At 46.9% G+C, this 25,463-nt stretch overlaps 1 protein-coding gene across 1 annotated transcript in view; it reads right to left on the bottom strand.

The window, feature by feature from the left end:
* Positions 1-25,463, bottom strand: part of LOC119972301 (protein FAM135B-like) — a 543,933-nt gene that overhangs the window by 338,568 nt on the left and 179,902 nt on the right. Inside the window, exon 3 of the mRNA XM_038808790.1 lies at positions 9,231-9,310. Coding sequence (XP_038664718.1) covers positions 9,231-9,310 — 80 coding nt within the window. The remainder of the gene's footprint in view (positions 1-9,230; positions 9,311-25,463) is intronic.

The raw sequence follows: 25,463 nt of genomic DNA, 5'->3' as shown, positions 1-25,463 counted from the left end.
ATGCAGCTTTATCTCATGCAGCCACCTTTTGTGTGGCAACTTGTCAAAGGCTTTCTGGAAATACAGATACACCACATCCATTGGCTCCCCATTATCTACTGCACTGGTAATGTCCACAAAAAATCCCACTAAATTAGTTAGGCGCAACCTGCCCTTTATGAACCCATGCTGCGTCTGCCCAATGGGACAATTTCCATCCAGATGCCTCACTATTTCTTCCTTGATGAGAGATTCCAGCATTTTCCCCCCTCCGGTAGTAGCATTTAAGGGCAGCACGGTAGCATTGTGGATAGCACAATTGCTTCACAGCTCCAGGTCCCAGGTTCGATTCCGACTTGGGTCACTGTCTGTGCGGAGTCTGCACATCATCCCCGTGTGTGCGTGGGCTTCATCCGGGTGCTCCGGTTTCCTCCCACAGTCCAAAGATGTGCAGGTTAGGTCGATTGGCCATGATAAATTGCCCTTGGTGTCCAAAATTGCCCTTAGTGTTGGGTGGGGTTACTGGGTTATGGGGATAGGGTGGAGGTGTTGACCTTAGGTAGGGTGCTCTTTCAAAGAGCCGGTACAGACGTGATGGGCCAAATGGCCTCCTTCTGCACTGTAAATTCTATGAAATTCTGTGAAGTTAAGCTCACGGTCCTATAATTACCCACTTTCTGCCGACCTCCTTTTTTAAACAGTAGTGTCCCGTTTGCCAATTTCCAATCCGCTGGGACCACTCCAGAGACTAGTGAATTTTGGTAAATTATCACTAGTGCATTTGCAATTTCCCTTGCCATCTCTTTTAGCACTCTGGGATGCATTCCATCAGGGCCAGGAGACTTGTCTATCTTTAGCCCCATTAGCTTGCCCATCACTACCTCCTTAGTGATAGCAATTATCTCAAGGTCCTCACCTGTCATAGCCTCATTTCTATCAGTCACTGGCATGTTATTTGTGTCTTCCACTGTGAAGACCGACCCAAAAAACCTGTTCAGTTCCTCAGCCATTTCCTCATCTCCCATTATTAAATCTCCCTTTTCATCCTGTAATAAACCTTATCGAACCACGCCCAAGATCTACTGGCCTCACTGAGGTGACCCAAGCCCGGCGCCGTTTAACACTGACCTCCTCAAAACAGGACCAGGCGGACCCGACATTTTGGGGGGGGGGGGGTCTCCAAGACGATTGGAAGCCCTGGGTGGTTGGTATCTGGGCAGGATTGTACCTTGGCACTGCTGATGCCACCTGGGGACATTGGTACTGCCAGACTGGTACCATTGAAGTGCCACCCGGGCACCATACTGGTGCAGTTAGGATGCCCTGGTGGCACTGCCAGGCTGGCAGGGGTGCTGCCAGGGTGCGAGGCTGGCAGTGTAAAGATGCCACCTGCACCAGCGATGCCCTGCCTGCATGAGGTGGAATTGCGGCGCTCAAGGACCCTCCCCTCCCCCAACAGTGAGTTGTTCGCATTTGGGGGGGCTAAAAATGGCAGCCCGATCTCTTCCTGCATTGAAGAGCAGAGCTCCACCCCGCTGGAAATGCAATGGGGTGCAGCCTCGACAGGCATTACCCGCTGCGGCCGGGGGAAAATGTGCCATTAGATAGCAGGGTCATTCCCGGGAACGACTCCTCTAATCCTGCTCAGAACGTTTATTTTTTTTGTTAGATCGTGGCCACTACCTCAAGTTCTGGGACACATAACAGAGGTAGAGAATTTTAATCAAAAGGAACCTCTATGTTTCACAGCTGCCACCTTGTAAAAAGGCAAATTACAGTTCAAAAGAAATAATCTTCAGAAAAACAACCACCTTACATTAGCTGCAACACCACTGGAATTTCAAGACCACCAAATCAATGTCAGAACATCCATTTTTCTTTCTCATGGACTTTAAGTCCTGCTCCACCTTGCAGGTTATTGTGTTTTCCATGCTAGTGAACACGTATGTCACAGGATACAGAGTGTATGTTTAGCTTTGTATTAAATTTTATACTTTTACTGGAATAAGTTTTAATGACAAAACTAGCCCCTTGCCTGTAAACTCAAAATATTGGACTAGTCCATTTCTTTATATAGCTTTACATACGGTCAAGGACAGGTTGAATAGAAAAATCACAAATTTCTAAAATTTTTAACTTTATTATGACCAAACTCAGCAGTGGAAAACAAATTTAATCATCCATCCGAAATTAACAGTGCCTTTTATAGTCACAGCACATAAACAGTTAAATAGTCACTGAATTGATAAGCATCTCTTAAAAAAGAACTTTGTGGTCAAACAGGGAGTGGGAAAAGACGACGGCCATTTTATTCCACCTCTCCTGATAATAAATAACAGTAGCCCAAACTAAAGGAGAATGTTGTTACTTGTGGGGGAGAGCAGAGCTGGAGGCTGTCAATACAAGGTAGTCACCAAGGTACTAAATAATGAATTCAGAAGAAACTTCTTTACCCACATAGTGTTGAGAATTTGGAACTCGCTACTTCAGGGAATCGTTGAGAGGGTTGTTATGGGCCAGGGATCAGAGAACCCCAAAGTGTATCATGGAGTTCACCTGACCCACAGCTTTTAAAAGATTGTGTATGGGGAGCACACAGCCCACTCTACAGGTGTGGTACAGCAGAAATGGAAAAGTATTTTTTAAAGCAAAACAATGTTTGTTCTATGAACTCAAGTTAACCTTTTGAAAACATGCAATGAACATCCTAGCAACCATTAATTCAAATGCAACCCCCAAAGACTACAACACTAAGTAATCCTTTGAGCTTTCCTTTTAACATCCATACAACGTAAAAGCAAAACCTTTAACAGAGGCACATCAGGTTAAAGTCACTACTGAAAACACTTATAATTCTGAATTCATCAAATGATCAAGAGATAGTCTTCTAATGGCAGAGAGAACAGCAGTATACCTGCTTGGTCTGGCTTCAGCTCCAACACTGAAAACGAAACAAAAACACACCCTGCAGCAAACAGCCTAAAACGAAAGTAAAAAGCTGTCAGACAGCCCAGCTCCACCCACTCTTTGACATCACTGCAGTAAAAAACACCCATTTCTTAAAGATACTCTCACTATAGATGTTTATATACACCCATTCATAAACACCCATTTCTTAAAGGTACTCTAAGATGACATCTCCCCCCAAGAAAAAAAAACCCATCAACTTCAAGATGGTTTCTTTTTTCACCTTTTCACTATCCTTTAAGAAATGCACACAATAAATATATTTTTTAGTTTCAAAAAGCAACACATGCAAACAGGTACAATAATATAGTCCATTTTTGTTTTTCTTCCTCCAACTGAAACCCTTCTCGATTGACAGTCTTTGAACAAGACTGTCTCTGCATGATCTGTCCATTTCTCTATGCTTCGGCATTTCTCTTTTAAGTCAGATACTTTAGTTCAATCTGATCGCAGAGTCCTTTGTAATTCTCCAACACAGGAGCATTGGTTATCACAGCTTTCAGGCCGTCAAATGCCTGTTGAAAGTCCACTGTCCACTGAAATTTTTGACGTTTCTTCAGGAAGTCCATCAGTGGAGCAATCACGCTACACAGCTTTTGCACAAATGTTCGATCAAATCCACTAATGCCAAGAAATCGCATTATATTTGGTACCATCACTTTGGGTGAGCTCCATTGGCTGCAACCCACTTCAATTATGCCATTTTTAAGCATACTCTCAATCTCTTTGTTAACCTGTGCCAATTTTCAAGGGTTAAGTCTGTATAGATGTTGTTTAATTGGAACAGCATTTTCCACATCTACATCATGTATAGCCATTTTAGTACTTCCCAATTTATCTCCACAAACTTGCCCATGTGACATCAATAACGCTTTCAGGTCAGTTCATATTTCCTCTGGAAAGTAACTCAACAATTTATCCCAATTTTTACGAACATCCTCATTTTCCAATTTAATTTGAGCTATGTCAAATTCGCAGTCATCTCGATTTGGTTCGTCGCTTTGAGTTAGAATCATTAAAACGTCCTCCTTTTTCGTTCCTTCCCTTTCAAACTACTATTTAAGCATATTCACAAGACACACTCGGTGATTCTTCCTTCTATCTGGTGTTTTTAACCACATAATTCACCTCACTTAATTTCCTTTCAATCTGATCACGTCCACAAAACCTTGCTTTTAAAGGTTCACCTACCACTAGTAACAACACTAAAACTTTATCTTCAATGGCAGAACTACGAACTTTGGATTTCTTGTCCGCTACCCATTTTGTGCAACTTTCAAATGTTGTCTCGCCAATTCATCTGCTCTATTTAATCATTCCCCTAAAATTTGACACGTAATCCAATAACGTAATTTCCGATTTCTCACTCACCAATTTTTCCTTAATCAACTTAAGTGGTCCTCTTACCTCATGACCAACAATTAGTTCAAAAGGACTAAATTTGGTTGACTCATTAGGTTCATCCCTAATTGCAAACAGTACGAATGGAATTCCTTTATCCCAATCCTCTGGTTAGTCTTGGCAATAAGCCCTCAACATTGTCTTTAACGCCACCTTTCTAACACTCCCTGCGATTCTGGATGATACGCAGTTGATTTAAATTGTTTTATTCCTAAACTATCCATAACTTCTTTGAATAACCTGGAGGTAAAATTTGATCCTTGATCCGATTGTATTTCTGTGGGTATTCCATATCTGGTAAAGAATTTAATAACTCCTCCACAATCTTTTTAACTGTAATATTACGTACTGGAATGGCCTCTGGAAACCTAGTAGACACATCCATTATAGTCAAAAGATATTGATTCCCACATTTTGTTTTAGGAAGCGGTCCTAGACAATCAATTAGGACCCTTGTAAAAGGTTCCTCAAATGCTGGAATGGGTATTAAGGGTGCTGGTTTTATGACTGCTTGAGGTTTCCCTATCACTTGACATGTGGGACATGGCTGACAACATTTAACAACATCTTTATGTAATCCAGGCCAATAAAAATGTTTCTGGATTTTAGCTCAAGTTTTCCTTATTCCCAAATGACCTCCCACTGGTACCTCATGTGCAACTCGCAGCACCTCCTTTCTATACCCTACCGGCAATACTACTTGATGAACATCTCCCCACTTTTCATCCGCCTGCATATGTTAAGGTCTCCATTTTCTCATCAAGACATAATTTTTATGGTAATAATACTCTGGTACACACTCAGATTCCTCTTCCGTATATGCTTTCTGATACATCAATTTTATTTCTGCATCTTTCTGTTGTAACTCTGCCAATTTTCCCGAACTCAAAATATCCGTCTCATCCCCCACCTGTTCTTTTCCAACCAGCTGATCAAAAATTGTTTCTGATAATTGCACTTCGCCTTTATCTTCACTCTCTGATTTCTCCTCTTGTCTGAACCTGTGACTTTGCGACCGTGTTACCACACAAGCCAGAAAAATCGCAGGATATTCGTCCTTCAACACTTCAGTTGTCTGATTTTCCACTTGCTTATGAACCACAGTAGGCATCACTCCCACCTGCGATCCAGCTATATCATTACCCAAGCTAAACTGTATTTCTGGACAACATAGTTCCTCTATTACTCCTACTACCACTTCACCACTCTTCACTGGACTTTCCAACCTTACCTCATATAATTGAACACTACTCCTCTCACCTTGAAATCCACATATTACCACCTTTTCTGGCAAAAGTAATTTTCAACTACATAACCCCTCATCTCTTACCATTAAAGATTGACTAGCTCTTGTATCTCTTAAAATTGTGACTTCTTTACTTGCTGCTCCTGATATACATCAGTAAACTTTACCCACACAAGTAAATTATTTAAAGAGATCTGGCACCTTTTTATCAATCACCCCTTGCTCAGGCTGAATAATCTTTTTCAGCTCCTTCGCTTCAATTGGGCTTTCCTTTACCACTTTAACAAACCCCGCTGTCTTATCCTGTTTTACCACATCAGCCTTCCCAGTGCTTTTCTTCAACCACCAGCACTGTGACTTTACATGGCCTAGTTTATTACAATGAAAACATTTGAAACTTTTCATGTCTCTTCCACCCTCCTGGATTTAAAAAAATATCTGAGGTACACTTTCCTTATTATCTCCCATTAGACCACCTTTACCTTTACCACTTGAGTATTTCTCATGTCCCCAGTTTCTATCCCTCACAGGCTGAAACTGATGTCAGAAACCAAGTTTTGATTAGTGAACTAATTCATAACCATCTGCCATTTCTGCTGCCAATCTCGCAGTTTTAACCCTCTGCTCTTCCACATGAATTCTCACAACATCAGGAATTGAATTTTTAAACTCCTCCAAAAGTATAATTTCTCTGAGAGCTTCATACGTTTGGTCTATTTTCAAAGCCCTTATCCACGTATCAAAATTACTCTGACTGATCTTTTCATACTCCATGTATGTTTGACCAAATTCTTTCCTTAATTTTCTAAACCTTTGTCTGTAGGCTTCAGGCTCTAGTTCATATGCACCGAAGATGGATTTTTTCACTTCCTCATACGTCCCAGAAACTCTCCGGTAGTGATGCAAACAGTTCACTAGCCCTACCTATCAGCCTGGTTTGAATCAGTAATACCCACATGTGCTGTGGCCATTTCATTTGTTTAGCCACCTTCTCAAATGAAATGAAAAAGGCTTCCACCTCCTTCTCATCAATGCTTGGACATATTTAAATAGATCCCCACCAAGCCTTCGGCTTTGATGCTCTTTCTCACTATCCACATCCCTATCATCCAACTGTACGTTTCCCTTTACGTCTGCCAATTTTATGTTTTATGGACATTTTCTGAAGTTCAAACTCTCTCTCTTTATCTTTTTCCCTGATGTGTATCTCCCTTTCTCTTTCTTTTTGTTCTGCTTGGGCTATTCTTTCTTTTCTCCTTTCTCCTCTCTCCTTTTCTTTTTCCTCTCTCTCTCGTTTTCTCTTTCTGCTCGATCTCTTTCTTTTTCTGCTCTCTCTCTCTCTCTCTTTTTCCTCTCTTTCATATTCAAGCTGCTTTAATTCTTTCTCATGTTCTATCTGTTTAATTTGTAACTGAAGTTTTGCCATTTCCAACGAGTCAATCTGTATCTCAGGCAACTTTAAATGCTTAACCACCGCCATAATTACCTCATCTTTACACATTTTGTCAGGTAATGTTAACTGCAATGTTTTTGTCAAATCTAACAGTCTGCTTTTAGTCTCTGTCCGTAAGGTACTGCGTGTGACTGTCTCCACCCCAAAAAACTTCTGAGCCTCTGAAAGAGCCATTTTCCACAACACACTCCCCACTTAAACTAGAACACCACACCTGAAAAACAACCACAATATGCTCACCCCTCACTGTCTTTAGGTTCATTAAGCCAATCCAATAGATAGACTTTTATCGCGAACGAGCCCCCAATTTGTTATGGGCCAGGGATTATAGAACCCCAAAGTGTATCATGGAGTTCACCTGAGAGACAACTTTTAATAGATTGTGGTATGGGGAGCACACGGCCCACTCTACAGGTGTGGTACAGCAGAAATGGAAAGGTATTTTTTAAAGCAAAACAATGTTTGTTCTATGAACTCAAGTTAACCTTTTGAAAACATGCAGTGAACAACTTAGCAACCATTAATTCAAATGCAACCCCCAAAGACTACAACACTAAGTAATCCTTTGAGCTTTCATTTTAACATCCATACAACGTAAAAACAAAACCTTTAACAGAGGCACATCAGGTTAAGGTCACTACTGAAAACATTTATAATTCTGAATTCAGCAAATGATCAAGAGATAGTCTTTTGATGGCAGAGAGAACAACAGTATACCTGCTTGGTCTGGCTTCAGCTCCAACACTGAAAACGAAACTAAAACACACCGTGCCGCAAACAACCTAAAACGAAAGTAAAAAGCTGCCAGACAACCCAGCTCCACCCACTCTCTGACATCACTGTAGTAATAAACACCCATTTCTTTTAGGTACTCTCACTACAGATATTTATATACACACCCATTTATAAACACCCATTTCTTAAAGGTCCTGTCACATGACAGGATTCACATGGTGCGCATCTGGCTAGCTAAGTATATAAGAGAGCAGGGAATTGAAAGTTTTTTCAGATAACATTAAACAAGGATGGAAAGGAAGATGCCCAAGTGGAACATAAATGCTGGCATTGAATTGTTGGGCCAGATAGCCTGTTTCTGTGCAGTATTTCCTATAATTGTATGTAAATATCACAGAAACCCAGATAGCAAAGTCTCTCTTTTTGCATATTTTGTCAAAAACATTCACAATGTGACACCATTAACATTTGTTCTTCTGTCTGTTCCACGATTATACTTTCCTCTTAACCAGTAGGTTGCAGGCAAATGCTTGTAATGTTTTCTTCCGCTAAGTGTATTTCTAACAGCTATAAACTCATTACAGGAGGATGCCACAGGACAATCACGGCAGGTTCAGTGTATAACAGTAACACTTTGTAAAACCTAATCAAAAGTATTCAAACTTTGGTATAGTAAGGATTTAAAAACCTCATCATTCCAACTCAACTAATTACAAGAATGCCGACTGAATTACAATTGCTAGCTCCAGATACAACAGCCTTCTAACGATGCATTAGCTGTGCATTTATGACTGTGCTGAAAGACCCTGCACATTGCTGAAACCACAACAGTTTTGTGGCTCTTCTGTGCACTGGGATTTGTCAAGGATGAATTCCAGATGCTTTTCGACAACAAACGTACTCTTGTTCCCTGCAACGTCTGCTGGGCCAGCTCGCTGGTGACCAGCGCAACACAGGAGATAGACTGCAACCTGTGGTCCTAACTCTACCGTGGCGTTTTATTGACAGCTCAGAATGAAAACAGATCTGTTCTGCGTTTGTTCTGCTCAGCAAGCGTACTCGTTATCGTGCCACAATTGAACGCAAGCCACCTCAGACCACAGTTTCTGCCCTTGAACAGTCTAGTGACTCCTTCTGGCACATGCACAGGCATCGGATGAGAGTGGGATAATTTTTCACAATGCAAGCTCACACAAGAAATATAGCCAGTCAAACAGGAGACAGAGAGTACCCCAGCAGCAGTGGCACCAGACACCAGCATGAACTGGTAATTATAAGGGAAGCGCAGAGAAACGTTCTGAGGATTGTTTGAAATTATATCTGTGGGGAAAAACAGAATATCTGGTAGCAGAGAAAATTCTCCCAATACATTTATGAACATGTCCCTTGTGAGGCATCGGGCGTGAGGTAATAATTCACCGAGAGCAGCTCAGCTTTCTGCATTCCTACCTGTGGGTCCAGTAAGTGTTGCTGTCAGCCTGTGAGGAATTCGGGGTGGAATTTTCAGTGCTGTGCGCACCTGGTAATACCTGGCAGACAGAACAAGAAAGAAAAATTAGAGAAACTTGTTACATTGGCAACATATCCTTTGGTTTAATCGTGAAAAAAGTCGTGGAAATTTCAGCAGAATAGTCCTATAATAGACCGAAAAAGAATATGGCGGAGTCAAGATGAAGTTATTGCATTAAATCTCCTATTCTTTGTTATGACCTTCCTCATTACCATGTTTTATTCGTATTACTATAACCAGCACAGCTTCGCTGAATTTGCCACTGATGTCCAAACATGCCATCTTACATGATTTTATTTCCTACGGTCCAACTGTGTTGAAATTAAATCTCATTGCACAATCCCCCACACTTTGTCTGCCACAATTCATCAAGACTGCAGCTTCATCAATCCTTCCGTCCTACAATTTGCAGGCCATTAAAATCCAAGGTCAGCATCACCAAACTATTAATTCTTGAACTACCTGATCTGGTTGCTAATGCAGAAATACAATGCAATGTGTAATCAGAAGCGATTAGGTAACTAGGAAGGCACAAATCATTAACAGGGCTCCTCATACAGACAGTAAACATCAACATGGTTTAGTTGGATTATCAACATGGTTCAGTTGGATTTAATGACCAATTTCTGTATTATAATTTGTATATAATTCTATTTTAAACAGCAAGTTTCATTGACAGGTGTACTGGAGAGACATTGGGCGAGATGCGGGTTTGGCGGGATGTTTTACACAGGCTTTTTGGGTGAAATCCAAACCATTATTTAGCCACACTTTAATGGCCGTGTTGCGCTTGAGCGAGAGCACGATGAGGCAGTTAGATCGCAGGAGAGTCCAAAATCGAGAACTGTGCCGTGCGCCGATCAGTTTGTGATCTAACCAGCCTGATCCTGTTGAAAAGATCAGGATCCCGCAACAGCAAGAAACCAATAATCACCACTTAAGCCCAATCTTCAATAAATTAAAGGGAGCAAACCCCTATCTAATGGCCTCCCATGATCTAACAGTCTCCCCAAGTGGTTGCAGGGCAGCCCCAGCCACTGCCCGTCTGTCCCACTAACCATCCATAACTACCACTGACCGTGGAGGCATCTGACCACGCAGCTGAAGGCAATTGCTATAAAGGAACTGGCAATCAGAGTTAAGTGAGCATGTCACATCTCCCAAGTGGATCCCCATGGGTACGTGTGCCATGTAGCACGTGGCGGTTATTGCGTTGCATCCCAATGAGACTGTGATGCCTGCACACTGTGCCTGAGCGCTGCAAGAAGCAACACCACAGACACAGCAGCCAACATCGGAACACCCAGCGGCTGGGCCCCAGCAACGGGGACATTTCGACTACCAGAGAGTTGGCGTGTGCACGGGTGAGGGGACCAGAACCCGGTCCAGGTAACGGTACATGCATGTGGAATCCAGTGATCATGGACCCCCATAGCGGCCGAGGGTGTGTGGGCAGGGCATTTAGGAAGGCTGGGGAACTGGGTGGGGGGAGGGGGGAGTAATGGGGGAGTGGAGGGCCCCGTGGTGGAAGACACCATTGGTCATCAGTCTCAAACCCTCTCCAATTCCTTCCAGATATCACACGGGACAATATCTTGGACCGTGAAGAAGCTGCCCTCGAGGTGCTGCTGGCAATCGAGGTGGCCAGACGCTGGAGAAGGCGACAGCATTGACAAAAGCTCAATGCGGCAGCCCATATACAGGGCCCTGCCCTATACCCTGAGGATTTGGCCGTCCATCAGGCCATGGAGGAACCCAGAGATGGAGGCCAGCGATGGCCCAAGGTGTACAGGCATCACTGGTCTTTCAATCAGATGACGGATAGCTTGTGCCGCAGGAGGCTCTCCCTCAACAAGGGGATGGACCTTTGCCATGTCATCCCGGACTTGGCACCATGTAGGGTTCTTCTTCATGGGTTGTTCACCAGAGGCCCAGTAGTTCACACCAGCACTGCTGGCAGGTGCAAAATGGAAGAATCTCCCTTGTGCCCAGAACACGTTATGTTTGCATACGGGATGTGTGACCTGCTCTCTGTCGCCGATTCCAGTGGGAGGACTCCATCGTTACTGATAAAATATGCCCCTGGACAGCGTGCTGATGTCAGGAGGGGGCTGTCAACCCCACTGGGCTTCAGGCCTGCGCACTGCTTGATGTGGCACACAAGCGGGATAGTTGGCAATCTCAAAAGTCCGTTGCAGTCGACATTTTTAAAAGCCGGTCGTGGCTGTTGGGCGTTCCTCCCGATCAGGAATGCCTCAACTGAGCGCCACAACCCTCCCTAAACATGCCCACGATCCACCCGCAGGTCACGACCCTGAGTTTGAAAACACATGCGCTTTGTGGTGGTCTGCTGTGCCCTCTGCAACCTGGCACGGCAGCGGGGGAACGTGCTGGAGGTGAGGGGGGAGGAAGATATGGCCACCTCTGAGGAGAAGGACGAGGAGGCCACAGACCAGGAGGGGGTGGATATTGAACCCGGGGCAGACCTGCAAGACCAGACGGACAATGGAGGAAACGCGGCAGGAAGGCATTCATCCTCACCTGCTTCACATAGAACTTGGCCTCATCCGTCAATCCACCCCCACCTCCCCTCCCTATCTCCCCCTCCCCATCCCTCTCCATTTGCCAGCGCACCTTCTTCGCCACCCTGTTCCATCCTCCCAGGATCTGTGTAACATCACTCCAGGGTGATGGGACTGTGTCCACACTGTCAGTGGGTCACTGCCGAGGGCAGGGAAGTGAGGGTCACCGGCTGAGACGTGAGCGCTAGTGTTCCTCAGCCTGTATGCTGAATGCTCGCTCACACTGAGCACCTGTACGCGGTGTGCCCGGGTAGGGATGAATGTGTGCGCCTGTGTATGCATGTGTGACATCCAAGACCTCCATGCCCGGGGGGCTGAGGCAGGGGATTGCTGGTCAGCCCCATTGCGGAATAAAGTGTCAGACGCATCATATTTCTCGAGTGCAACATCTGTTAATGCTGTACATATTTGTCCCCAACTGCCCCATGGCTCCCATTGGTGCCACCCCACTTCCTCACCCCTTTCCCCACTCCTCATCGGACCCTCCCTCTCACCCCCTCCCCTCCTCCCCCCCCCAGTGCCCTCTCAGATGATCCTCAACCTGCTTAGCCTTCCATGCTCTACTGCTACTTCGGGTGTGTTCCCAGGATCACAGGTGGAGGTAGCCTGCTGCCTACCCCGTCCCATGCCTTTCGATGCCCCTGGCGGGCATCCTCTTGGAGGTGGAGGGCTCTGGTCCACTTGCCGGTGGCAGCACTATTCCACATGCTGACTACAAGACTTGCTGTTGTCAGGAGGGTGGATCTTGGGGGTGTAGGTGGCCGCCATCAACACTCCGTAGGGTGACTCTAGGTTGGCACCCAGAGCAACCCCTCCTCCCAGTCGGTATCCATTGGGCCCTGAGGTCCACCTCGGGACAGAGGAGTAACTGGATCGAGCCTCAGAAGCATCTACGTCATCTGGCTCTGCCAGCCCTGGCTGCTCCCCAACGTCTGCAGCATGGTGTCGACGCCCTCGGCGATGCTCCTCGGTCACTGGGACATGCTATGGAGCGCCCCAAAAATGCCCACCTGTGGATGGGTCACATCCCCTTGCAACCGAGACATGTTCTGGAGCACTCAGCAAAGCCCAGCCGAGACTAGGACACCTCCCCGGCGACTGCGGCATTCTCTGGAGGATCTTGGCAATCTCCACCCGAGACTAGGACATGCTCTGCAGCATCTCATCCAAGGTCCACCTGGGACTAGGACACGTCCCCCAGTAACTGGGACATGCTGTTGAGGTGCTCATCCATGGCCGTCACTGACTGAGCTATGCCTTGGACATCACTCATGCTGCTGAAATCATGCACCAGGCTCTGGGGTGTAGTATTGGCCTCAGTGCCATGTATTGCCTGCGCCCCTATTCTCTGGGGGACTCTTGTAATCAGCTATGGACCTGCTGGAGTGTCACTGACAACCCCCTCTGAATACCACAGCTGCACCTTGACTGCATCAGCTCCAGGTAAAGCTATTCCAGACGCTCAGCATCTTACTGGGACTCAGCTCAGTCCTGGGACACAGCAGACCTCCGACTGGTGTCTTGCCTGGGTGTTCCTGCTACCACCTGATGTGCATCAGCAATTGTGAGGTGCTCACCAGAATGTGCCCCAGTAGCCTGACCACTACTCTCGTGCACTGAGATGTGTCTCTCTGCGCTGGTGGAGGGTGGGGATGTGCAGCAAATTTGCAGGGGGAGGGGGGGGGGGGGGGGGGGAGAGAGAGAGAGAGAGAGAGAGAGAGAGAGAGAGAGAGAGAGAGAGAGAGAGAGAGAGAGAGAGAGAGAGAGAGACCTTCCAAATGGGTCGGCACTGTCGGATGGAGATCCTGCAGGAGAATGGACATGTGGTCAGTGGGAGGGATGGGTCAACCTGCATGGCAATAACAATTCACAAGTCACAGGTCGACTGGGAGGGCCCAATGGATCTTCACCTCTGCGCCATATTCCAATCTGTACGTCGTTGACAGATCTGGGGCGGGATTCTCCAATAATGGGGCTATGTCCCCATGCCCACGAAAAAACATGCGAGAATCTCTGTTATACCGTCAATTCACTGTGAGACTGTGAGAACGAGTGAATATAAGGCTTTATTATCCAGGAACCCGGACGACCATCATGGAATTTTTCAGGTGCTTTCGCTGCGACTGGTCGAGGGTGACAGCGCCAAGATGCGGATAGCCTGTGTGGTCGGTGGTATTGAGGTCACAAAATAGCGGCCCCTATGAGTCGCACGTGTCGAGATGGGTCAAAGTTGGCGACCAAGGTGGTCGCCCCCATCGGTCGCACGTGTCGGCGACCAAGATGGTGCCGGCGACCAAGATGGTGGCCATGAGTCGCACGTCGGTTGGAGTTGGAGCCGGCGGCAAAGATGGCGGCCCCCACGAATCGCACAAGGCTGATGACGCGTCTGAAGGGGGCGTTCCCAGGCTGGCATGCAGCCACATTGTGAGTCCATGGGTCGCCTCTGGTGAGTTTTCAACTTCTGGGCTTTAGGTCGGCCCAGACAGGCTCTGGCGAAGTGTCCCTTTTTGCCACAGGCGCTGCACGTTGCTGTGCGGGCTGGACAACGCTGCCGGGGGTGTTGACCTTGGCCGCAGAATTAGCACAACGGTTCCCCGGCCTGGACGGGGAACGTGACGTAGTCGGGTCTGATGGGAACCGTGACGATGGTGTCCACGAGGGGTTCTCCGGGTCCGCAGGGAACGCACTGAAGTTCTGGTAGGCCACCTCTAATGAGGTGGCTAGTTTTACCGTGTCCTGCAGGTCAGTGGTCCCGTTTTCCAGCAGGCGCTGCCTGATGTAGTTCGATCGGACCCCAGCCACGTAGATGTCCCGGATCTGTAGCTTCATGTGCTCCTCTGCCGTCATATCCCGATAGTTGCAGTTCCTTGCAATTAGGGTTCGGTTTTCCAGGTACTCGTCCAGCGATTCCCCGGCGCGTTGACGGCGAGTAGCGAGGTGTCGCGCGAACACCTCATTTACGGGCTTCACGAAATGCGCCTCGAGTTTCGCAACCGCTGCCTCGTACATGGCAGCTTTCTCTATCATCATGGAGATTCGATGGCTCACCCGAGTGTTGAGGAGTCGCAGCTTGAGGGTTTCAGAGGGAGGCATTATGGAGGAGTCGAGGGACTCGAAACAGCAAAGACAATGTGCGAAGATCTCCTTGGCCTCTTGTCGCTCGTGCGTCGAGTTCGAGTTTATATGGCTTCCATGGTGCTGTCGCTGGATAATAAATTGTTATACCGTCAATTCACTGTGAGACTGTGAGAGCGAGTGACTATAAGGCTTTATTATCCAGGAACTCGCCTGCCAGTATCTGCTGTACAAATGAGTGCCACCGACAGGTGGCCTGTCTATATATCACCCCGGGGAGGGCGGAGCCAGAGGCGGAGCCCACCGGGGTTCCAGTACAAGGTCATAGGTCACAGTACTATACAGACAGTTCATACTTCGGTGAATACATTCACCACAATCACTCTGGACTTACCTGGAGTTGATGTGAAATCAGCAGCCAGACGAGCAAGAGATGTCAAGACAGTTGGAGCAGAACAGTCTGTTTCTAATCTGTGTCTAGTGTACCATGTGCTTACCCTAAAGTCTTTGTGAATAAATAGTTCTTAATAAAAGGTTTGAAGTGAAACCACCAAGTACCTCAGTCTGGCAAAGGGAAGCAAAGCCCCATTAAGGTTCGGTGAGACTAGAAATCACAACATTAGTAAAAACTCACTAATGCTTGGAAACAACATCAAAAGACACCAAAACAGATTGTTTCTCTTTCTTCAATATGGAGTGCACACGTGTCCTTCAAAAGGACACATGAGACTTCTTCATTTACATGAGGCTGAGTTCAGGTTGGCAACAGGCTCTTTGTGCATGGGTGGGGTGGAGGGGGGGGGGGGGGGGAGCACTGCTGTGTCTTAATCAACTAAAATGACAAAGAATTAGCAAGCCTCCAGCTGCATTGTCAGCTTCAAATCATTAATTGTTGGGCGTTGCCTTGTAGGGAAATTCTTCGAGCCCATAAGTCAAGATGAAAAGGCAAGGGAGTGAATCCTTGGACGGCAAGCATTGATTTATCAAAGGCAAGTAGTGTTTGACAGATTTAATTGAGTTCGTTGAGGCAGTGACATGTTGGAATGGAAATGCAGTTTGATGTATTGCATATGGATTTGCAAAAAGTGCTTGATAAGGTGTTTCACAAGAGCTTGGATAGAAACATTCAGAGCTGCAGTATGAAAACAAATGTAGCAGCATGGATAGAAAGTTGATTGATGGACAATGCTTAAAGAAATGGTTGTTGCTCCATCTGAATAATTGGAACCTTAACAATTGTTCTCAGAACAATTTTGTACTTGATATATATAGATTTTGGAACAGAATAAAACCTCCAAATTTTCTCAAGCTACGGGCATTGTCAAACAGCGAGCGATATGTGAAATTATGGATGGTAGATATTCACTCCTCTATTTTCGCAGCATAGTCAGCCTTATTGGAAAATATTCTGAGAGCCGGGGTAAAAACTGTCACTGAGGAAGGCACAAGGAGTAATCAATGTCAGTCAGCATGGAATCGTTCATGCAAGGTCGTGTCTGCCTATAACTTGATTTATATTTAACTTTTTCAGAGGGTAAGAAGGACGATTAATGAGGATAGTGCTGTTGATGTGGCCTATGTCAGTTTTAGAACATAGAACATAGAACAGTACAGCACAGAACAGGCCCTTCAGCCCTCGTTGTTGTGCCGAGCCATGGGCTTTTGACAAGGTTCCACAAAGCAGACTGGTTAAAAATAAATCCATGGAATCCAGGGGAATGTAGTGAGCTGGATACACAATTGGCTCAGTGGCAGAGAACAAAGGGTATTTGTTGATGGGTGTGTTTGTGACTGGAAGGCTGTTTCCACAGGGCTCAGTACTAGGTCACCTGCTTTATGTTAGTGACTTGGACTTAAATATAGGGGACATGATCAAGAAGTTTTCAGATGACACAACAATTGGCTGTGAGATTGGTCGTGAGGAGGGAAGTTGTCTGTAGGAAAGCGTTAATGGACTGGTCAGGTGTGCAATAAAGTGGCAAATGGAATTCATAGAACATACAGTGCAGAAGGAGGCCATTCAGCCCATCGGGTCTGCACCAACCCACTTAAGCTCTCACTTCCACCCCATCCCCATAACCCAATAACTCCTCCTAACCCTTTGGACACTAAGAACAATTTAGCATGGCCAATCCACCTAACCTGCACGTCTTTGGATTGTGGGAGGAAACCGGAGGAAACCCACGCAGACACGGGGAGAATGTGCAGACTCCACACAGACAGTGACCCAGCGGGGATTCGAACCTAGAACTCTGGCGCTGTGAAGCCACAGTGCTAGTCACTTGTGCTAATGTGCACGGAGAACCTGGAGAAGTGTGAGGTGAACCATCTGAGGAGGTCAAACAAAGCAATAAATTACACATTAAATGGGAGGATACTGAGAGGTGAAGAGGAAGTGAGAGACCTTGGAGTTCATGTCTACAGATCCCTGAAGTTCCAGGACAGGTTGACAAGGTAGTTAAGACAGCATATGGAATATTTTCCTTTATTCCAAGGCATAGAATATAGAGCAGGGAGATTATGCTGGAGCTATATAAAACAATAATTAGGCCACAACTGGAGTACTGGGTGCAGTCCTGGTCACCTCATTGTAGAAAGGATGTAACTGCATCAGAGAGGGTACAGAAGAGATTTATGAGGATGTTGCCAGGTCTGGTAAATTGCAGCTCTGAGGAAAGATTGAGCTGTTTTCCTTGGAACAGAAGAGGCTGAGGTGAGGTTTGACTGAGGTGTAAAAGGTTGTGAGGGGCCCGCCTAGAGTGGATGGGATAAACCTATTTCCCTGAGCAGAGAGGTCCGTGACTGGGGGACATAGATTTAAAGTGATTGGCAGATGGATTAGAGGGGAGAAAAGGAAAAGCTTTTTCACCCAGATGGTAGTAGGAGTATAGAACTCAATGTAGTGAAGGGAAATATAGAGGCAGCAACCTTGAACTCATTTAAAAGATGTCTGGATGTGCATCTGAGATTATGTGCAATAAAGTGGCAAATGGAATTCATAGAACATACAGTGCAGAAGGAGGCCATTCGGCCCATCGAGTCTGCACCAACCCACTTAAGCTTTCACTTCCACCCCATCCCCATAACCCAATAACTCCTCCTAACCCTTTGGACACTAAGAACAATTTAGCATGGCCAATCCACCTAACCTGCACGTCTTTGGATTGTGGGAGGAAACCGTAGGAAACCCACACAGACACAGGGAGCTATGCTGAAAAACGGGATCAGGCTCGGTGGCTTGTTTTCCTGCTGTTACAAACACAATGGAGTCAGCGAACCCCTTCTGTAACATAATTTTTCGAAATGTTTAAAAGCGAGGAATGTGCAGGGAGAAGACAGGGGAATGGCAGCATCTGAATTGCTGCTTAGGAGAGCCAGCATGGACCCAATAGGCCGAATGGCCTTCTTATAAGCTGTAATCATTCTATAATTTTATAAATGACAATAACTAACAATCTAATAGTGAATGTATTGACATGTGTCCATGTGGACATTGGTATTAAAGAAAGAACAATCTACCAGCGTATTGTCTGTGTGTTTATTGATAATACACCTGAATTACAGCTTCTTACAGGACCTGTTCATGTGTGCAGCGCCTTGAACATAGTAAAATGTCTTGACTTCTTTCAGAGGCATATTTTCAAAATGATTTGACACTAAAGAACATCTTAAAGAAGAGGAGGAGGAGAGGTTTATGGAGGAAATTCCAGAGCCTAGGCCACCAAAGTCATGGCGGTCAATGGTAAAGTGAAGAAAATCAATGAAAAAGTGCACAAGGCCAGACTTTGGTGTCATGCCAAAGTCTCAGAGGATGGTAGGGCTGGAGGAAGATACGAAGAAAGGAAGGGGCAATGTTAACTGTCCCTCCTACCAAATAGTTTTCGTGGTTTTTCTTAATCAGCTGATAGTAACTTTTTTTTTTCAACGTTTCGCCCCCGGTGTTACATTATTCCCAATATTACTAAGTAGCCTTGACTTCAAAAATTCTCATCTCTCTTTACCTGGCACCATATTATGATCCTACATTGGCATAATTTCAACATAATGCAATTCTGATTCGCTAAGCAACACTTCCAACGTCAAAAGATGGTGAGTGAACAAAGAACAGTACAGCACAGGAACAGGCCCTTTGGCCCTCCAAGCCTGTACTGGACATCATACTACCCTTGGCCAAAACCCTCAGCACTTCCTAGTGCCGGTATCTCTCTGTACCCATCCTATCCATGTGTTTGTCAAAATGCCTTTTGAACGCGGTTAATGTACCTGCTTCCACAACTTCCCCTGGCAATATGTAAACATGTTCCAGGCATTCACCACCCTCTGCGTAAAACACGTGCCTCGCATATCTCCTCTAAACGTTGCCCCATGGACCTTAAACGTCTGCCCTCCGATAACTGACCCCTCAACTCTTGTGGATCTGAATGACTTTAGGTCGGAAGCAAATTAAAGACTAGAGAGATCATTCAAGCATGATAGCAAACAATATAGCAACAGAAAAATAATGACGCTGAAATATGCATTTAGGTACCCTACAATCTAACTGGATTTATTTGTTCCCTCCCTCGTTCCCTCATCCCCTATCCCGAATTTACCACCTTCTACAGCACATGGTTCTGAAGCTGCCAGCAGCCTTTGATACATCATCACAACAGCCCCAGGGAGCCACAGAGAAAGAACAAAATGAAACATCGAGGGATAAAATCCAGCAATGGGTTTCACAGTGAAGTAGCTGGCAACAGATTGCAAAATAATATAAAGAGCTGCAAAATGTTTTCCGCTGTACAGAAGGTAGATGCACAATGATTTAGACACAATTGGACATTCTCAACGTCCAAGTCTAGATGGCAGATTTTTACTTAGGTATTCTATGGAGAAAGGCATTGCAGCCAAGCCCATCCAAGCTTCAGCCTCCTATGTATTTATCTTTCAGAAGAGATCAGTGAATGGTGATCAATTTAGAACATAAGAAATGGGAGCAAAAATAGGCCATGCGGCTGGATTAATCTTTGCCCTCCCCAGTCTAAGGACATTGGAGCTAGAGTTAGCACCACAACTGCCTGCCTGGCTGAGCCGGCAAGCTCACTGCAAACCAACAACCACCATTTAATTAAGTATAAAGAGATGGGATATTAATTTAGAATTTAAGAGAATGGAAAGCAAATTGACAAGAAGCTTGCTGGCTGAAATAGTATGGCAATACAGTTTAAAAGCAATCAATCAATTTAAATACTGCAATCTAATACCTTAACGTTTGCTTGTGGCATGACTTTATATTTTCTGACATTCATTTAACAAGGAAAATGTTTTTTGCTTTTCACCAATAAGTGGTTGCTGATGGAGGGGCGTTGACAGGGGGCTGGGGTTATTTTTTATTCTCTCCAGTTTGTTTTTTTCCCCTGAAATTATAGTCCAGTCTTTGAAACCTCACCTTCAGTGGACATTTCCAGCCACTTTCCGTCAGCATTTTCAACACCGTTCAGGTGGAAGGAGGAGATTCCACCCGACTTTAATGTTGAACTGTCCATCGGAGCGGATAGCAGAAGCACCGCACATTTTTGAGCGGGCACAATTAAATGAGGCAATGACAACATATGTTCTTTGTTCCCTCTTCTTTCACACGACTGAGTGTAGAGCATATCATTTTACATCAAGGTGGTCGAGCAGGATATGTCAGGGGTGGTCATGTGTATCGCTGTCACAGCTCCTTCATATTTATGAGTCAGACATTGAGTCGTTATGTGCTCCATGGTCTGATATCACCGCGCACAGTCACACACACACAGGAGAGTTTTTAAATTTTCCATTTGTGCATCAGGCATCTGCACCTGTCACGGTTTGGACGGCTGTGGCTTAGGGATGCCCACAATGTTCGTGGGAGGTCAAAGCCCACATTGGGTTTTTCAAGAGGTGTTTGTGACTTCTTGTCAGGACCATTCATTTTTCCAAACTTGTTCAAGTTTCAAATCACATTGCCTGGGTCCCACGCATGGGTTTAAAAGAGCTCATGTGACTTCAAGCGGAGGGGAGGGACATTGGTGGTGCCCCGGTGCCTGGAGAGGCATTTTTCTTCCTTGGTGCGGTGAGCTTCATGGAGGGCCGCTGCGTCACAGTGTATTGTAGGGATCCGGGAGAGAGTGATTGTGTGCTAACATGGGTAGGCAGGGTGTCGGGTTGAATGTAGGGTTCCAGTGATACATCTCATTGTAGTGTTCAGTTGAACATTAACCAGCCGAGTGTGGCTACGTCTGGCCCATTCCACTGTGCGGTGTTCAGCTGCAGAGTACATAAATTCCATCACTGAAGTCCACGGCGCTGCTGCTCCAATGATCACAGGAGCATTCCACTTCCAGTTTTTGGATCCAGTTGACTCTTGACTTCATCTTGGTGGCTACTTTCTTCAGGTGGTCGTGAAAGGTTAGCATGCTGTCCAGCTTCACTTTGAGATTGAACGTACTGGGAGCACAACATTCTGGCTTGCCTGAGAAGATCACGGGTGGGATTCTCCGCAGCCCCACACCAAAATCGCATTTGGATGGTGGGGTGGTGGGGGGGGGGGGGGTTTGGTGGGCAGGGCTTGTCAGGTTCGGGGGAGGGGAAGGGAAGGGCGGGGAAAGTCCAGGTGGTCGGGGAGCCTCCAACATGACAGGGCGGTGCTCACAAACGAGCGCCATTACGGCGGCCATCTGGTTAGCCAGCCACCTCGGCCCCTGGGTGAACACAGGGTTAATGGCCGTATAGGTGGGTGCCGCCCCCTCCCCGGCCACCCCACTCACCCGGCGACACCCACCGGGAGGGAACACCCATGATCATACCGACAATGAGGGCAGTGCCATGAAACAAGTACGGGCGCGAGGAGTGGGGGCACCAATGGGGCGGAGGACATGCGTGGCTGGGGCTTGCAGTGCCAACCGGGATGACCACGTAACCAATGGGGCCTGGTTGTGCACAGCTTCATGCGCCATGATAACATTTTCTCCCCTCACCCCCTGCAGATTATATTATTTGGGAACCAATCAGCGATGTTAGTTGCCACGGCGGGAGCTGCATGTGGCAGCGTCAGCGCATGCGGCTCAGAGAGGAGGCGGAGGCTGCAGCAGAGGAGCTGGCTGCAGAGGGGCAGGTGGCAGCCGCTCAGGTTGGAGGGCCATCTGCCTGACAGGCCAAGGAGGAGGAGGAGGAACAAGATAAGGAGGAGGAGATAGTTGTGGTGCCAAGTAGGTCTTGCACCTCTGGTCTTCTCCCGCACCCGGCAGTTCTGAGCGGTCTTGTCCTGGGGGCAGGCAAACACAAATAGCAAGTGTTAGATGGTCGCACGCATGCAGGCCAGGGGTTGGGTCTCCGTTGGCATTGATGCACAGGGCATTTGTCCATTTCGGCTGGCATGGGTGGGTGCAGACATGTGGGTCAGGGTGAGGGTTGGACTGCCCCTGGAGGGGGGGGGGGGCGGGTCACATATGTGTGGGGCTAGGGGGGTTGATGCCAGGGGCACAGTGCTAGGCACTCACCCTGGTTACCATCAGGTGGTCGTGCAGCTTCTTTCTGCGCTGGCCTGCTGTCCGGGCCACCACCCCGACGAAGCTGATGGCCTCGGCCACCGCCACCCAGGCACGGCAAACAATGGTGCCTGCTGTCCTCCCTCCCAGCCCGGGGTACAGTATGAGCCTCCTCTCCTCCATGGCGTCCAGGAAGGTGTCTAGTTCCCCGTCTCTCAATAGCGGCGCAGCTCTCCGCGCCACCATATTGCCTGTGAGGGGGGGCAGAATATATAACTCCAACTGTGGCGTCACGTCAATGACGAAAACGGCGAATCGGTGGCCGGTCTGTTGTGCATTGGACAATGCAAACACATTGTGGGCCGTTGAAAATCTCCACCTGAGAGCCCGATGACGCCACTGTGAAACTCCACGGTTTTCAGGACGGCGTCAACACAGCCTCGGTTTGGAAGAATCTATCCCCCAACTTCCTAAACAAATCTGGGGCAGCTTTTGCAATGTTCCGCGCCTTCCAAAGGGGCGTACACTATGAGTACGCTGCGCCACGTATCGACTGCCTCAGGCCTCGCACCTCGATGCTCTGTCCCTGACCGGCCAAGTTCCCGACTGTGTGGGAGGGCCGGTCCACGGGCAGAGGGGGATATTATTCGGGGCTGGGGGCACTATGGGGGAGGTGTGGGGGGGGTGGTCCAGGGCACGTAAGCCGCCGGATGAGAGAATTAATTCTCGGGACGGGTCTGCCAGTGGCCCCTGCCATGTAGCACGGCGCAGCCGCTGCAGGCCACCACCATGCACACGCACGGCCAAGGACCCGGCAATTCTCCGGGGTGTATCGGCAGCTAGAGCCGGGTGCTCTACGCTGCCATCCTGCTCGCCCCCAGCAAAACAGGGAATCGGTGGCCGTTGTATGTCATGTTTCCTGGCGTAAAATGCCACCATTCCCACGCCGGTGTGGGGACATAGCCTCAGAATCGGAGAATCCAGCCCGCGATGTTGAAGTCACTGCTAAAATATAGAATATAGAACAGTACAGCACAGAACAGGCCCTTCGGCCCTCAATGTTGTGCCGAGCCATGATCACCCTACTCAAACCCACATATCCACCCTATACCCGTAACCCAACATAGTGTTTTGGGGAAAGGGGATGATCCTTGCAGGTTTCAGCATCAAGCCTTTAATCCAGACCATGGCAGGGGCCGTTGACAGATCTATAAGGGCTGCACCGGTCTGGAGTTTCCTCTGAAAAGTTCCCTCTATGTGCATTTGGAGGGTAAGAGCTTCAGGCCAGAGGCCTGCTTATTGTTCAAAGATCACAGCCTCGACAAGAGGACTGATTCTCAGTGGAATGGTAGGGTTTGTAAGACATGCACAGAAATTATATTGCCCAATATCTAGCTGGGTCATCGATCAGCTTACTAGGTTTTAGTACAGCACAGACCATTGTCTCCCACCATTCTTTTGGGATGCATCCTGATTTTATGGCTTTGCTGTCAGTTTCACAATCTACTCAAGTCCCTTTAGGCCCAGTTACTGAAGAGGTTCCAGGGGAAATTCCATCTCTGCGAGCCACCTTCCCTTTCTCCATTGCCAATAAACCTTCCTTGACCTCATCTGTGCTGATGTCAGTGGGGCTAACGTAAGGATGAAGATTATCATCCCGCCTGGGTGACGATGTACCTCCGTGCTCTCTTGGTGTTCTTATCAAGAGGTCCTCCTGAACTCTCCACTAGGTTGGAGGCTATGGAGTTAGGCCAGACATTTGGGTCTCGGTATTCCATAGGATTATCTACATTCCCTAACATTGAGGGAATTGGTATCAACTGCACCTATTTTTCAGACATAAAACAGGCACAAAATATACCGACATACACTATCAGCAGAGTATTTAGTCCAAACCATCTTTTAGATATCCTCAGACATTGGTCCCCTTCAATATGTTAATGAGGAAGCATAACTCCCGATTGAGCATCCGTTTCCAAAATCCAAAATTGTCAAGATGCTCCTTAAACGTCACTATCGTCCCTGCTTCCACCACCTCCTCCGGCTCCATCTGCCATCTCTCCGCCCAAGACTCCAAACGATCTAAATCCTGCTGTATCCCAAGTCCTCATCGCTATCCACAATTCCAATAACTAATCAGATCAGTTACATTTTCCTCCAAATCATTTATATATACTATGAACAGCAAAGGTCCCAGCACCCACTACCCTCTGTGTAAAAAACTTGCCTTGTAAATCTCTTCTAAACCTTACCCCTCACACCTTAAACCCCCTCCAAGTAATTGACCCCTCGATCCTGAGAAAAAGTCTCTGACTATCCACTCTGTCTATGCCCCTCATAATTTTGTTGACCTCTATCAGGTCGCCCCTCAACCTCCTTTGTTCCAGTGAGAACAAACCAAGTTTATTCAACCTCTCCTCATAGCTAATGCCCTCCATACCAGGCAACATCCTGGTAAATCTCTTCTGCACCCTCTCTAAAGCTTCCACATCCTTCTGGTAGTATGGTGACCAGGATTGAACACTATACTCCAAGTGTGGCCTAACTAAGGTTCTATACAGCTGCAACATGACTTGCCTCAATGCCCCGGCCAATGAAGGCAAGCATGCCGTATGCCTTCTTGACTACCTTCTCCACCTGTGTTGACTCTTTCAGTGTTTGGTGGACCTGTACACCTAGATTTCTCTGACCGTCTATTCTCTTGAGGGTTCTACCATTCACTGTATATTCCCTACCTGTATTAGACCTTCCAAAATGCATTACCTCACATTTGTAAGGATTAAATTCCATCTGCCATCTCTCCGCCCAAGTCTCCAAACGATCTAAATCCTGCTGTATCCTCTGACAGTCCTCATCGCTATCCGCAATTCCAATAACTAATCAGACCAGTTACATTTTCCTCCAAATCATTTATATATACTCCGAACAGCAAAGGTGCCAGCACTGATCCCTGCCTCTCAATTTGTTGAGAAGTAGAGTCAGAATGCAGGGATGAAGGGAACAATTTGCAGGATGTGAAAAG

Source organism: Scyliorhinus canicula, chromosome 10 (assembly GCF_902713615.1).
Source record: "Scyliorhinus canicula chromosome 10, sScyCan1.1, whole genome shotgun sequence".
NCBI lineage: Eukaryota > Metazoa > Chordata > Chondrichthyes > Carcharhiniformes > Scyliorhinidae > Scyliorhinus > Scyliorhinus canicula.
Note: the sequence above shows the minus strand (reverse complement) of the source record. Positions and strands in the feature narration are given on the sequence as shown.